Source organism: Chrysemys picta, chromosome 2 (genome assembly GCF_011386835.1).
Source record: "Chrysemys picta bellii isolate R12L10 chromosome 2, ASM1138683v2, whole genome shotgun sequence".
Classification (NCBI taxonomy): domain Eukaryota; kingdom Metazoa; phylum Chordata; order Testudines; family Emydidae; genus Chrysemys; species Chrysemys picta.
The window spans coordinates 132,526,679-132,540,912 of NC_088792.1; the positions used below are offsets into that span (position 1 = coordinate 132,526,679).

Genomic DNA, 14,234 nt, shown 5'->3' on the forward strand with positions numbered 1-14,234 from the left:
TATTTGTGGCAATATCCCCTTCATCAGAGAGAAATGTCTTGCCAGGTGCAAATAGAATAAAACGCTCTTGGCTACTGCCAGTACCTGGGCACCCAGGAGCAGCTCAGAATCTAACAATGCCAACATGCATCAGTTTTATAAATAGTGGTCATGCTCTCTCCACGAGAGGTACTGGTACAAGTCCTGCCAATTCTTCTGGCTGCTTCAACTGGCCACCAACATTCTCTCATCTTGTCTGGATTGAGTTGCAGCCAGCTAGCTGTCATTCAAGACCCTTTCTAGTCATGGAGTAATTTGTTCTATTGCTCCAACCATGTGATTGAGATGCAGCTCTAAGAATCAACACACTGAATAAATCAGACTCCATATCTCCTCCCACAGCCCTCATGTACACACTGTACAAGAGAAATCACAATACAAACCCTGTGGTACCCTGTAGGAGAGAGCCTTTGGGGCAGAGGAACAATTCCCAAAAACTATCCTTTGGGATCTCTTGGAGGTACGCACAGAGCCGTACAAGAGCAGCTCCATCCACCCTGCCAGGGCCCATAAACAAGCCAACAAAATCTCATCATCAAAAGACTGTTAAAAAAATTGGCACAGACACTATCTTTGTTCATTGCTAGGAGGAGGTTATCAACTAATGCAACCAGTGCAGTTTCTACCCTTTACCCAGGTCCAGACTGACAGAAGTCAAGGCCAACTTAGGAATCAAGAAACTGCCACAGCTGCCCCACCACAACCTTCTCAATTACCTTTCCACAAAAGTGGGAAGAGGGACACAGCTCTACAGCTCGGCAAAGTTGATATCAAGGGTAGTTTCTTGAGCAGTGGCCTCACAGTAGCATCTTTCAGAGCTACTGAAGCTCTGTCCCTCACCCCACCTATCACAGGGACACCCTGAAAATCTTAACTGACAATGGACCAGTACTTTCCTATTGGTCTTACTCCGCCAAGGAGGAAAAGGGTCCGACTCACAGGTTTTAGCATGAAGCACCTCAGCATCTCCATTACTTCAGTGAGCAATACTAGCTGAAACCCAAGTAGAGAAGACTCAATGTCTGTCCCCTCAAGTTATTGTTCTTTCTTCCTTGCAATAAATAATTGAATCCAAATCCAAGCAATTTTGTCTGCAAAATAATATGAAAATTCTTGACAGTAAAAAAAGATTGTATTCTAACTGTACATACTAACTCTCTTAGGCAGTGAAGATTCATCCAGATGTCAACCAGTTGGGACAGTTATGCTGTGCACAGCTTTTCAGAAACTATGGTGGAACCAAGGAAACCTTTCCACACCACTCTGGCATACAATCTTAAAATACTGATATGTTTCAATTGGTCAGTCTCAGAAAGAGACTTCTGCCTTTAGCTGTCTCCTCTCTCACTTCATCTCTCACAGGTCATTTATAAGCCCTGGTGACCTGTGAGGAGGACACAATGTTTAGCAGCTATTGCATCAACATCAAAAGACTATAATAAAGTCCTACCAATAAATTATAGAGTTCTCTGCTGGAAGAGCAACTTCAACCCCCCTAAGGCAGCTTGGTCCCCGCCACTGCCAAAGGTGGATCATTTAAACCGGCCCATCAGGCTGGTAGGCAAGGTGCACCCCAATCTCAGACCAAAGAAAAGAATAGTTGATCCACAACAAGGGATGGAGTATCCATCCCTCTGAAATCTTACTTGTCTGTTTTTCTGGCATCTCGTGTTTTCAGCCATTCATCAAAGGTGGACCAGTCATCAGAAGGATTCCAAGGTTCTTTTCCCACAAAGAAGTCGGGGCAGATGGCTCTGTATGAAAAATCAATAAGTTCACTTATCAAATCCTGAGATGTTTAGTGGTCTTTTAAACCAAGGAATGTTTCCATTAATCTGTGAGATGGCAGTGATTTCATTCCCCTCAATTTTGCCCTCTGTTACATATTATTAATAATTCTTCAAAAGCATGAATAATTTTTTTAAAATATATACAAATAAATATGATTTTCTTAGCAATATTCCTTTAATGATTACATCACATAAGCTCATTTTCCATGACAATGGGGATAGGGATACTCCCCTTTTCCAATCCTTTGTCTATCTTGAGTATTTAGACTGAAAACTCTTTGGGGAAGATGATGTTTCTTACTATGTGTTTTACAATGCTTCGCATAGTGGGACCCAGTCTGAGATGGGGTTTGAAGGTATTACAAGAATACAAACAATAAAATACTTATTAACTGACCTCCTGAGGAATAATTGAATAAAATAAATGGCCAAACTCAAATGCTGAAATCCTGAGGGTCCACATTTCAGATTTTATGGGCAATATCATGCCATCAGTGCCTACAAAGACGTCCCCATTTAATTTAATGGGAATTTCTGTTTAAACAATGCTGCCACAAGATGGCCCTGTATTCTTAAGCTTAATATGAGATTTAAACATGAGCTATACGTAATGTCACTTAAATCAGACTATTATTTGGAGAATGAATTTATCACCCAGGACTGCACTACAAATACTGAATACTGAGCAAGCCTGTTGAGATAACACAGGGTATTTTCCTTAACGAGGGCCCTGAAATTCAGATTCAAGGGCTCTCCATCCCAGCGATGCTCTGGGGGGAGGAGTGGAAGGGTGGAGAGCGCTTAAAATACACTCCTGTGTTCCTGCCACTAAATGGTAATGTGCCAGTCCAACCAGTCACATCCTACACTGAATGCCCACCCTGCTCACATCTCTGTGTACTCAGCCAGTTACCTTACTGGAGAGGGAGCCAAAAGCTGCCTGCCTGCCAGCTCTCCACTTTCTCCCCACCTTGCGAGTGAAGTGCAAACATCAGACTATCAGAAATTAATGGGCAATGGAGAGATACTGAGCTACAGACCCAATGTTGGACAAGCTTTGGAGCATACACAGAATTCAAGCAGAGAATTCTTGTCCTGCTGATTGACACATTCAACCACTAGATAAACCCCAACTAGCCTATAGGATAGGCACTAGTTCCAAAACCAGACATCAGTTTCTTGAGATTAACAATTGTCCTTTGCTGCCATTAATTTTAATTCCATTTTCCTCAATGGGCTGCAGCCACTGAAGGCGGCCAGCACTCAAAGTCAGAACATTACAAAATTAGGCAGAGGCCCACTTTTCTGGAGCAGAGTTCAAGTTCCAGCTCCCCAGGTGTGATTGTAATTCCATAGTAACTGCCTGTTTACAGCACATGGATTTGCTAGAAATTGGTACCCCACTGTTGGATTTAACGCCTATGAACCTCAGAAGCTTGGGACAATCTGTTTCTAGCTGGGAGCAGGGGAAAGAAGGATTGTATGCAATGCACTAGGTGTGCATATATTCCATTACATCTTTTTGGAAAAAATTAAAAGAAAAACCATCATGTAGTTCAGACTGAAAGATGTTTTGTTTTAAAGAGAATTTGCAAAACCTTTTATGAACATGCACTTTTTGTTAACATTGTTTAATTAAATTTCAATTAAAACTGTTTAATTTTTTTAATCACCCACATTGTTGGATGTTCAAACACAACAGCCTTTGTTGGTGCTTCTGTTAGTGCACTGCACCTTGACATTTCTCAGAACTCTGCTTGTGCAGCCACTATGTTCAGACAATTGCTGCAGCCTATGCAGAGAAGACTCACTGTATACTGCGTCTCTCAGGAAGAGTCCACTTTTTCTTCTTTTGTCTTCTTTGTTCTAAAATAAGTCATTCAGACTGAAAGTATAAGGCTGCTCCTTGTGTATGGAAGACACCATAGACCAGGTCATAATTTGGGCCTAGTGAAAGTGAGAATGTCTCTTTAGGAAGAAAAGAAGAAAAAATAATTGCTTACATGTATCCATTAGCTGCAAGCATATCAGCCATGTATCTGGTATTTGGGAGTTGCCATCCAAATATATCTTGAATCACAATCACAGCTTTTTCCGTGCTGGCAGATGGTTTGCAAACATATGCCTTGATGTGCTCAACTTGCACTTCATGCCCAAGGCCCCCATACTCAAACCTGTCTCCAATGTCACATGGGCAAGGTCTTGCTTCATTGGCCATCTGGAAATCTGACGTGAAGTTAAAAGGACAAAGATTCATATATCTCAAAGTACTGTAACTGACCTCACTACAGGACATCACTGCAACTGCCGTAGTAGTACACAGTGCCTTCTAGATGTCTGATAATAGGCTGTGCTGTGTAGCCCCAGCTCAGAGGCATATGGTATAGGCACTCCATGCACTAGGATCTACAGTACAGTAACTCCTCGCTTAACGTTGTTGTTATGTTCCTGAAAAATGCGACTTTAAGCAAAACGATGTTAAGCAAATCCAATTTCCCCATAAGAATTAATGTAAATTGGGGGGGGTTAGGTTCCTGGGAAATGTTTTTCACCAGACAAAAGTCATTTTATATATATGTATATACACACACACACACACACACACACACACACACACACACACACACACGCATATACTGTACACAGCGATGATTGTGAAACTTGGTTGAGGAGATGAAGTCAGAGGGTGGAAGAAGGTGGGATATTTCCCAGGGAATGCCTTACTGCTAAATGATGAATTAGCTTTTGGCTGAACCCTCAAGGGTTAACCCATTGTTGTTAATGTAGCCTCACACTCTACAAAGCATCATGAATGGAGGGAGGGGAGACAGCATGGCAGACAGAGACAGAGACACACACCCTGTGTGTGAGAGAGATGCGCATTGTCCCTTTAAGTAGGCTGACCCCACTCTAAGTACACTGCCTTGTTAAATAGATCAGCAAGTTGAGACAGCAGCTGCTCCCAGGAAGCTCCTTCCATCCTGAGCCCTGTCATGTTGTTGTCGCCCCCCCCCCATGGAGATGGGGTGCAGGAGCAGGCGGGAAGGGGACACCCTGACATTAGCCCCCCTCTCTTTCCCCCCTGCACAGCAAGTAGGAGGCTCCCGGGAGCAGCTCCAAGGCAGAGGGCAGGAGCAGCACATGGCAGTGGGGGGAGGGACAGCTGAACTGCCCTGCAATTGATAGCTTGCTGGGCTTCTGCCGCACAAGGAACTTAGGGGAGTGGAGAGGTAATAGGGAGGCTGCCGGTCCACCCTGGTTCCAAGCCCCCACCAGCTAGCTGCAATGGGTTGCTCTTTCTGCAAGCAGTGGACAAAGCAGGCGGCTGCCAAACGACATTATAAGGGAGCATTGCACAACTTTAAACAAGCATGTTCTCTAACTGATCAGCAACGTAACAACGAAACAACATTAACCAGGATGACTTTAAGTGAGGAGTTACTGTATTGAGGCCACTCATCCAGTACTGAACCAGGCAGTCCTCTTTTTGAGAGGTTTGTCCCCTGTCCAGTACTGGGACAAAACCGAATGTGGTTTTGTCCAGTATTGGACAGGGATGCCACTCCGCAGCCTCTGGCTCTTACAAATGCCCCCCATGTGGTATTCCGGAAATGTGAGAGTGGCCACCCTGCTCAACAGGCGGTAGCCCTCAGTGGGTCCTCATAAATGCTCATGGAGTCCAAGTGTAACAAGAGAGAGCTATACTGGGGGCAAATAAATATCATGAGTGCACTCACTTTAACAGCTACAAAATTCAACCCACAGTTCCCAGCTCTGTGCCTGGGGCAATCCACTGTAAGGGTAACTGTGTTTCATTGAGATCCCTCCATACCATGCTCTGGCCACCCATAGGTGTAGCCATCTCACATCTATCTCCTGCCTATAGGCTGAGGCCCTGTATCATCCTGCTTTTGTGAGCTCCTTGTCCAGCCTTCAGTCCCTGCTCTCATTCAAGGCACCCACCCTTTCCTCCACACAGACAGCAGCCAGGCTGCTGCTCCCGCTCACGTGCCTGGTCCCGTCGAACCTCAGCGTGTTACTTCCTTTTCCTGTACCCAAGATATTACAGAGCCTTCTTCTGGTTAGATCCTTTCCCTCCAGCTCAGCCAGGGTGAGCACTAGGTACCCAGTAATGAGCCAGCAGGTCTGTTACACTTTTCATCTAACAAACTAAGTAGAAATTAGGCTTGTGAAAAAGGAGTCTGATGACATCAGCTGTGACTGAAGGTCCCTGCTGCACCAGCTTCTGTGTTTCCCTCCAACTCTCTCTAGTTAGCTCCTCTCAGGAGGGTTTCTCTTTCCCAAGCCCACATGGCTGGGAAGGAGCAGTAGGGCCACAGGGGCCTTGGTGCCTTTGGAGAACATGGGGGAATCTCCCCTCACAATTCTGCCTTGGGCAATTTCTCTCTGAAGCTACCGAGGCAAATTTAAAGTGAACCGGGCTTTATGTCAGGGAAATCCGGAATTCAAGCACAAAGATGTGAAAAGCCAAACACCCCCTATGCAGGCAGCCTGCCTGAGCCCTGCTGCACCACTGGCCGGGAACCCTGCTGCACCGCCTGCACCTCACACCGCCTCCTACACCCCAAACTCTTGCCCCAGGTCAGAATCCCTTCCTGCACCAAACTCCCTCCCAGAAAGAAACTAATATAACAGCTGTTCTAGGATAAGAAGTAGGCTATTTTGAATTAACTCAACTATATTCTACATGTTTTAAGAGTGAAATGTTACCACAGAATGGCTTTATGTTAATTAAAAGGCAAGTTTAGCATAGCGTTAATAGCCTCGGTGCCATAATTGTGATCGTTTTGTTTTAAATTAGGGAAAAGACTTGTATACAGGGGCCCCACAAAATCTAATAGTCCTGGGCCCACAGGAGAGTTAATCTGGCCCTGTCCCCTATATATTTGTTTTCCCACAAACAAAGGAAGAAGCCAGCCCTCTTTATTACTTAACAGCCACTGAAAATCCACCATCATACAGTATGGGGCAGACAGGGCCTTTGGGAATCCTGGGGGAAACTGCCTCAAGCTCAGCAGCTGTGGAAATGAACCTGAGCTGTGCTTCTGACTGGGTCAGTTGGAGAAGGTAGACCTCACCACTCAAATGAACACCACCCCTTTAAAAATAAAACTAAACGGTAAATGGATTTTGGTGAAAGCTGGTTTAGGCAGAGGGTGAATGTGTGGCCATGTTATATTCATTCCCACACCTCCTTTGTTCCACCCAACATGGAGTTGGGTTAGATAGAGACCCAGCAATACTAGAATCTGGAATATCTCCTATCCCTGCTCCTTCACCTCATTCCCTCTTCACACCAGTGTTACCCACCATGCCTTCCTTCAGCCTACTTCCCCTGGGACACTACTCCAAGCAAGTAGTCCCCTCCCCCGCAGCCAATCTCTCATCACAGAACACTGGCCTACAAGGGATACAGGCAAGAGCATGCAACTAACATCAGAGGGAGCAGCTTCCACCAGTTAGGAAGAACCTACAATCCCCAAGACAATCTGAAGACAGACTCCAAGTTGCTAGATAGGAGGCACTTCAAGGGTTCTCTTGCCTATTTAGAATGCTGCTGCTGCTCTTTGAAGCACTGGAGGAACAAGTTTACTGGCTGCTAGCATCCATTTAATGCTGTTCCTTAATTGATGTGTATTTGAGTTGCACAGGGTGTATCTTCTGTTAACTACGTTTTTGTTTGGTGAACTTAATTTTAATGTGAATTTGTACAATTTGGTTCATTAAAATTTAACTAACAAAAAATAAATTATTCCCATGAGATAAATCCAGCCCTCTGAAATTAATGCTGACTTATGGAGAATGGATTCCATTAAGTAGCCTGGTATACCACTACTTCTATTTGTTTCTATGGTAGAAAAAAATTGTATTTGGCAATGAATACCATGCATATAATACCCCCAGGATACAGTTCACACCTTGCTTTTTAGAACTGGCTGGTTTATCAAGTTCTAATAATATCCTAAAGGCAACATCATTGTGCATTTGGGAAGCGCTTGTCTAGGACGGGGTGGGCAACCTGCAGCATGCATGCCAAAGGCGGCACACGGGCTGATTTTTAGTGGCATGCTGCTGCCAGCTGGGATCCTGGTCGCTGGCCCCACTCAGCGCTATGCCGGCCTGGATTACAGAACCCCAGACCAGCAGCAGCATGAGCAGCTCAGCCCTCTGCCAGTCTGGGGTTCTGGCCACCGGCCCCTTGCCAGCCAGGGTCCCGGCCACTGGCCCCCCTCAGCCCGCTGCCGGCCTGGATGGAAGGAACTTGGGCCGGCAGCGGGCTGAGCGGGGCTGGCGGCCGGGACCCTGGCTGGCAGGGGCCAGTGGACGGAACCTCAGACCGGCAGCGGGCTGAGCTCCATCTGCCACCCGCGCTGCTGGTCTGGCACGCGAAACCTTTTTCTGGCACACGAAACCTTAAATTAATGAAGACTTGGCACACCACTTCTCAAAGGTTGCCGACCCTGGTCTAACATGTTGGATCTTGCAAATAAAAACTTTTATGAGTGTGAAAAAATACAGTAGGATCATGCTGTGTCTGTATTTGTTAGCCACAATCAAGCCATTGATGCTCACTAACCGTGGTGTTTCGAAGAGGGTCCTGAATTCTACATTTTGTCACAGAACTGCTGACTAGATTACGACAATGCACTGTGCTTTGGTGTAAACTTAAACACAATTCAGCGGTTTCATTTGTTGCAGAGCGTTGCCAGGATCCCTCTGGCCATATTATACCAATGCACTACTCTACCTATCTATTACAGCCAAAGGGTTAGTTGTTAAATTTAAAGCCCTGAATGGCTTATACTAACTACCTCAGAGATTCTCCTCGTGGCCAGTATATAATCTGTGGGTCCACCTTGTGGACATTTCCTGGAGTGAACAAACACATGACAGATGTTCGTCACATTGCTTAATGCACTACTAGTAGGCACTCAGATACTACAGTGATGAGGGTGGTCATAAGAACCTACATAGAACAGAACAGAACAGATAGCTTTATTGTCCGAGACCAACAGCAAGGAATTATCATTTGAAGGTCTCCTACATTATAGAATAAGCCCCATCAGATACTCCATCAGAGCTCACGTTTAGTGATTGTTAGAGCTCAAGGCTGTTACGTGCAGGCCTTTAATGAAATACTGGCATTTTTAACTTTAACTAAAGTCCGATTCACCATAATGTTGATGTGGACATGGAGTAATGCTTCAGTGATTCAGGGCCTTGGTCTCCTGTTTTTCATTGTTGCAACCAGGACAAAGTGACAACACATTAAACAAAATCTTATTCTTGCCTTCGGGCAAGTCCTGCTCCTGTCCGAATCAAAAATGGAGTATGGGGAAAGGAACGCAATTTGGGAAACATGTACATGGAGTTTGCACACTGCCTGCAAGCTCCCTGACTGTCCCCATGCACAAGGTTTTGGGGGTTAGAGGTGGGGCAGGAAGGAAAAGGACCAGTGGCTCAATCACTATGCAGATCCATCAGCCATTAGCACTTTCAGAGCTGGGACATGGGAGCAACTTCCCAAGGGCCACAGCAGCCATTACACAGGAGCTCTGTAGCTGCTTCACAATCTGGGAGAGGGGAAGGGGTGATAATTGCCTCCTTCCAAGTACCCCTGAGAGTCCCCTGCACTAAACCTGGCCAATCAGGCTCGGTGTGTGCAGGAGGATTTAGCCCTTACAGCACAAATAGGTTTCACTGATTCATAGATTACAAGGCCAGAAGGGCCCAATGTGACCATCCAGTCTGACCTCCTGTATAACACAGGCCATAGAACTTCCCCCAAAATAATTCCTAGAGCCTAGCTTTTAGAAAAACAACCAAACTTAATTGAAAAACTGCCAGTGAGCTCTTCTGCAAAACTAGTTTATGTAACCTTACTGGTCAGTGCCAGTTATGTGTCCGCCTCTGTACCTGATCCACAGAGGATAGGAGTTTGTTACAGCCCGCGATTACAAAACTTGGATCTTGAGTGCAAGCTGTAGAGACTCCTGCTTTAAGCTGTGGAGGTCCCCAGTGATGGCCAAGGTGGAGGCTGTCACAGTTACAGCCCTTCCCACCTCTGTCATTCTGCTGTGGGAATACAGACTGTAGGAAAGATACTATACACCTCTACCTCGATATAACGCGACCCGATATAACGCAAATTCAGATATAAGGCAGTAAAGCAATGCTCCACGGGGGCGGGGCTGCACACTCCGGTGGATCAAAGCAAGTTCAGTATAAAGCGGTTTCACCTATAACATGGTAAGATTTTTTGGCTCCCGAGGACAGCATTATACCGAAGTAGAGGTGTATTTATATTTCCAAGATGTGTTTTAAAGTGATAATTTAACAAAACTTGCCAACAGGAAGACAGTCTAAACTTGGGATTGGTAACAGTATGGGGGGGGCTGTCTGTCTCCCTTCTTCTGTGGATTTTGTGCTTATTTGAAAACCAACAGAAACATTTTGCCAGTGACTTCCCCCCTTCTACTTTCTTAGGAAACCCATTTTACTGGCATTATTAAAAAAACGAAGGTACTCAGGGGGCTGTTAAGAGACAGACACTGTTGTCCTAGAGCAGGGGTTGGCAACCTCTGGCACACGGCTCACCAGGGTAAGCACCCTGGCGGGCCGGGCCAGTTTGTTTACCTGCCACTTCAGCAGGTTCGGCTGACTGCGGCTCCCACTGGCCGCGGTTCACCGTCCCAGGCCAATGGGAGCGGCGGGAAGCGACACGGGCCGAGGGATGTGCTGGCTGTGGCTTCCCGCCGCCCCCATTGGCCTGGTGCGACGAACCACGGCCAGTGGGAGCTGCGATCGGCCGAACCTGCCAACGCGGCAGGTAAACAAACTGGCCCGGCCCGGCCCGCCAGGGTGCTTACCCTGGCGAGCCGCGTGCCAGAGGTTGCCGACCCCTGTCCTAAGGCAAACTCTGTGGTCCTAGAGCCTGTCTGGATAGCAGGGCTGATGATCAGGCAAGGCACTGAGTGCCCCATGGCCCAGTCACATAAGCCGGCACTGACACGCTGGTCCCCTGCAGGCCAGACCCGGTTGGCTGGAGGGAGGAGGGCACAACTTGGTGCCTGGGGTGGCACGGTGACCTGTACTACTCCCAAACCGCTTGGTTTTAGTGTGAACAAAAAGCAACAACACCCTCTTTGCAGCGGATTGTGTTTCCTGCCTGCCCCTGTGATCACAGCTGGGCTCCTTTCATACCCGCGCGTTTCCCTCGCAGCGTGGCGGCAGGCGGGCGGGATCGGGCCCGTGTCCCTGCTCACAGCCACAGCTACTTGAACGTGGGGCTTCCCACTGCGAGGGGCCGTTCCCAAGAGCCGGGTCCAAGCCCTGGCTAGCCTGAAGCTTCCCCTTCTCCTCCAGTCCCGCAGGGGAGCGGCCGCTGCGTGGCTGCCCCTACCCTGGCTCCGGCCCCGCGGGAGCCTCGCTGCTGCGCCCCGCCACCCACCTGGAGCTCAGGGCGCCGATCGCCCCTTCCACACCCAAGCGCGGCCGGCCTCCGCCTCGCGCAGCTAGCGGGGAGCGGCTCACAAGCACAGCAGCGGCCGGGGGGGAGGAGAGACTCGGCTGGCTCCGTAGCGAGGGCGCTGCGCTTTCTGCGTGCTCCTGTCCACCTCCCTCGCTCCGCAGCCCGCGGCATCTGGCAAGGTGCATGCACCCCGCCCCCAGCACCTCGGCTCAGCCCCCACTGCCCGGCGCCTGCGCTTGCCAGTGCTTATGATACAGGCGGCACCAAACCACAGAGAAAAATAGGAGGGAGAGGGCAGGGGGACCCAAGCAGGGTGGGGCCAGCGGCTTCCCAGCATGGAACGATTTTGTACGTAAGAATGGCCAGATTGGCTAGACCAAGGTCCAGCTAGCCCGGTACCCCGTCTGACCGTGACTGCTCAGCTGCTTCAGAGGGAATGACCGAACAGGCAATCACCCAGTGAGCCACCCCGGGCAGCCAGTCCCAGCCGCTGGCAGTCAGAGGTGAAGGACACCCTTGTGCAGCGGGTTTACAGCCCTGCACGGGCACGGCCAAAGGAAAGGTACCATACTATCGCTGCTAGGCTCTGTCTTCGGAGCAGATGCTCATTCCTAATGGGGGCGAGCCCTGTCACCCTCAACCTGCTGCCTCAGTGATTATGGCTACCCCCAAATGATTTAACTGGGAGATAGCTGGTAGTCCTCCATTTTCAGCACCCAGGAGAAAGAGCATGAGTCTGATTCCCACTGGTGTAAAACGAAGCAGTATTTCCAGCCTAGAAAACAGAAGTGAGAGCGGCAGGGAGCAGCGGTGCGTGGGCAGTAAATGAGGCAAGGCAGAGGGAAATGTGACTGAGTTACTGCTGGGACTGCATGGGGGTAGGATTTTCTAAAGTGCCTAAGGAATTTAGGCACACCAGGCCCAATGAAAGTAAATGGGACATGCTCCTTTCACTCCTTGTGTGCGTTGAAAATTCCTGCCCTGGGGAACAAAGGGCTGTCAATGGGAATGCTGAAGGGAATGCTGCTGCATTAGGATGGAGCTGTAGTTCATCTAAATCAAGGTTTCCCAAATACATCACACCGGTGCCCCTTTCCAGATGAAGAAAAGCTTCCTGACCCCTTTCTCCAATACCCTGTGCAGCAGAAATGTTCTAAACTTAGCCATGCTAGAAACAACTACTAATTGCCTGAGCAAAGCTAGGTCCCATTCAACTTGATGGCATTTCTCTGCTTGTCTATTGGTCTCGATGTAACACTATTTCCAAGATTTTTTGATAAATGTGGTGTATGTACAGGACATTCATCTACCCCCATTGAGAGAAGAGTTCAGCTGCTGATCACTCTAGAAATCCTCCACTTCTACTCTGAATTCAAAGAGTCAAGTTAGCATTTCATTTTGTAAGAGCTGCTTTGCTTCAGTATGAAGGGGGAGCTACTTACAGGGCTAGATTAACTTTTTGGAGGCCCAGCCTCAAATATATTTGTGGGACCCCATGGGACACTACAGCAGGAATGCTGGAAGCTCTTCCCCCCACCTTCCCCCTGAGGTCCTGCCCCCACCCTATCGTTGTCGTCCGCCCCCCCCCCCAGACCCTGCCACTCACTACTCTCCCTCCTCCCCCTTCCTCATCACTTGATCCTCTCCATCTTCCTCCCCACCCCAGAGGTTTAAGCAAAGTGAATGAAGCCATTGTATGCTTTGCCTTTATATATCCATATACTTTCTTTCTGACTAACAAGAAAACTTAATCACATGGACCAACTATCCACTTCCACGAAATGCAGGCATAAATATGCAGAAACTTTTCCCCATAAATGAACTAATTTGGTCCTCCATAACCCCATGCAATTTTTGACCACTCAGTGCATAGTACTTTCTAAACCAGACCTTAATTACATTTATTACTAAATAATATTTTAATCTGATCAATAAGAGTAGTGTTTAATTTCTTTGGAATCCTAAAATCAAAGACTTCTGGACATGGTAACAAACTCTACATAATTATAAAACAAAACTATATATTGTATATATACCAGAGCTGGATTCGAGTTAAAAACCTTGAGATTTTAATATCTGCACAGAGGATAAAATGCACAACTTCCAGTAACAACAGTAGAAAAGTCTGAGGCTCTTCTCACTGTGCTGTAAAAGGTGGGTTGGGGGTAGGGTGACCAGACAGCAAGTGTGAAAAATCGGGACAGGTGGTGGGGGTAATAGGTGCCTATATAAGAAAAAGACCCCAAAATCAGGACTGTCCCTATAAAATCGGGACATCTGGTCACCCTAGTTGGGGGGGTTTGGGGTTTTTTTGTTTTGTTTTGTTTTTGCCTTCATCTATCACTATTCCTTAATTTCGGGGCACGGGGAGCCCAGGGCTGGACTGTGGGTCAGGAGTGAGGGGCACCAGTAGGGCTGTGTGGGAGCCCAGAGCCTGGCTATCAGGGGGCTGTGGGTCAGGAGTGAGAGGCACCAGCAGAGCTGTGGGACCCCAGGGCTGGGCTGGCAGGGGGCTGCCTGGCTTGGTCCCTGGAGTGAGAAAGGGGCAAGGGGCAAGAACAGTGGGGCGGGCGAGGGGGTGTCAGTGGCCTGCCAGAGCGAGGTAGGAGTCAGGCAAGTACTGCGGGGTGGCAGGGGACAGATAGGATCCCCCAGGGCAACATGAAGCTGGTACCTACCTCTATCTGCTAAAGCAGGGTCCTTGGGAGTGAATTCTCTCTCTCTCCAACTGAGCTGCAGCTCCTCCAGGCAACAGCAGCTGCTCTTCCCACCCTCCTGGTGGGGAGGCTGCGGTTACTCCTGTAACTGGACTATCGACTGGACTTTCCAGTAAAAAAACAGACACCTGGCAACAGGGGCACTGGAATGGGGTGGCCATGGGAGGGCACTTTTTCCCTGCCTTAAGTGCAAGC

At 48.1% G+C, this 14,234-nt stretch overlaps 1 protein-coding gene across 4 annotated transcripts in view; it reads right to left on the minus strand.

Annotated features, from left to right (window-relative positions):
- LOC101948323 (carboxymethylenebutenolidase homolog) overlaps positions 1-14,230 on the minus strand; it is a 29,023-nt gene extending 14,793 nt beyond the window's left edge. The window contains exons 1-3 of one of the 4 annotated variants that reach the window (XM_005303090.4): positions 14,001-14,230; positions 3,833-4,055; positions 1,686-1,793 (exon numbers count right to left, since the gene is read on the minus strand). In XM_005303090.4, coding sequence (XP_005303147.1) covers positions 1,686-1,793; positions 3,833-4,047 — 323 coding nt within the window. In that variant the 5' untranslated portion in view covers positions 4,048-4,055; positions 14,001-14,230. Of the gene's footprint in view, positions 1-1,685; positions 1,794-3,832; positions 4,056-11,301; positions 11,595-14,000 lie in introns of those variants that run through there. The other 3 variants (XM_005303089.4, XM_065584207.1, XM_065584208.1) reach the window with 3 other exon arrangements.
- Between the last annotated feature and the right edge of the window lie 4 nt (positions 14,231-14,234).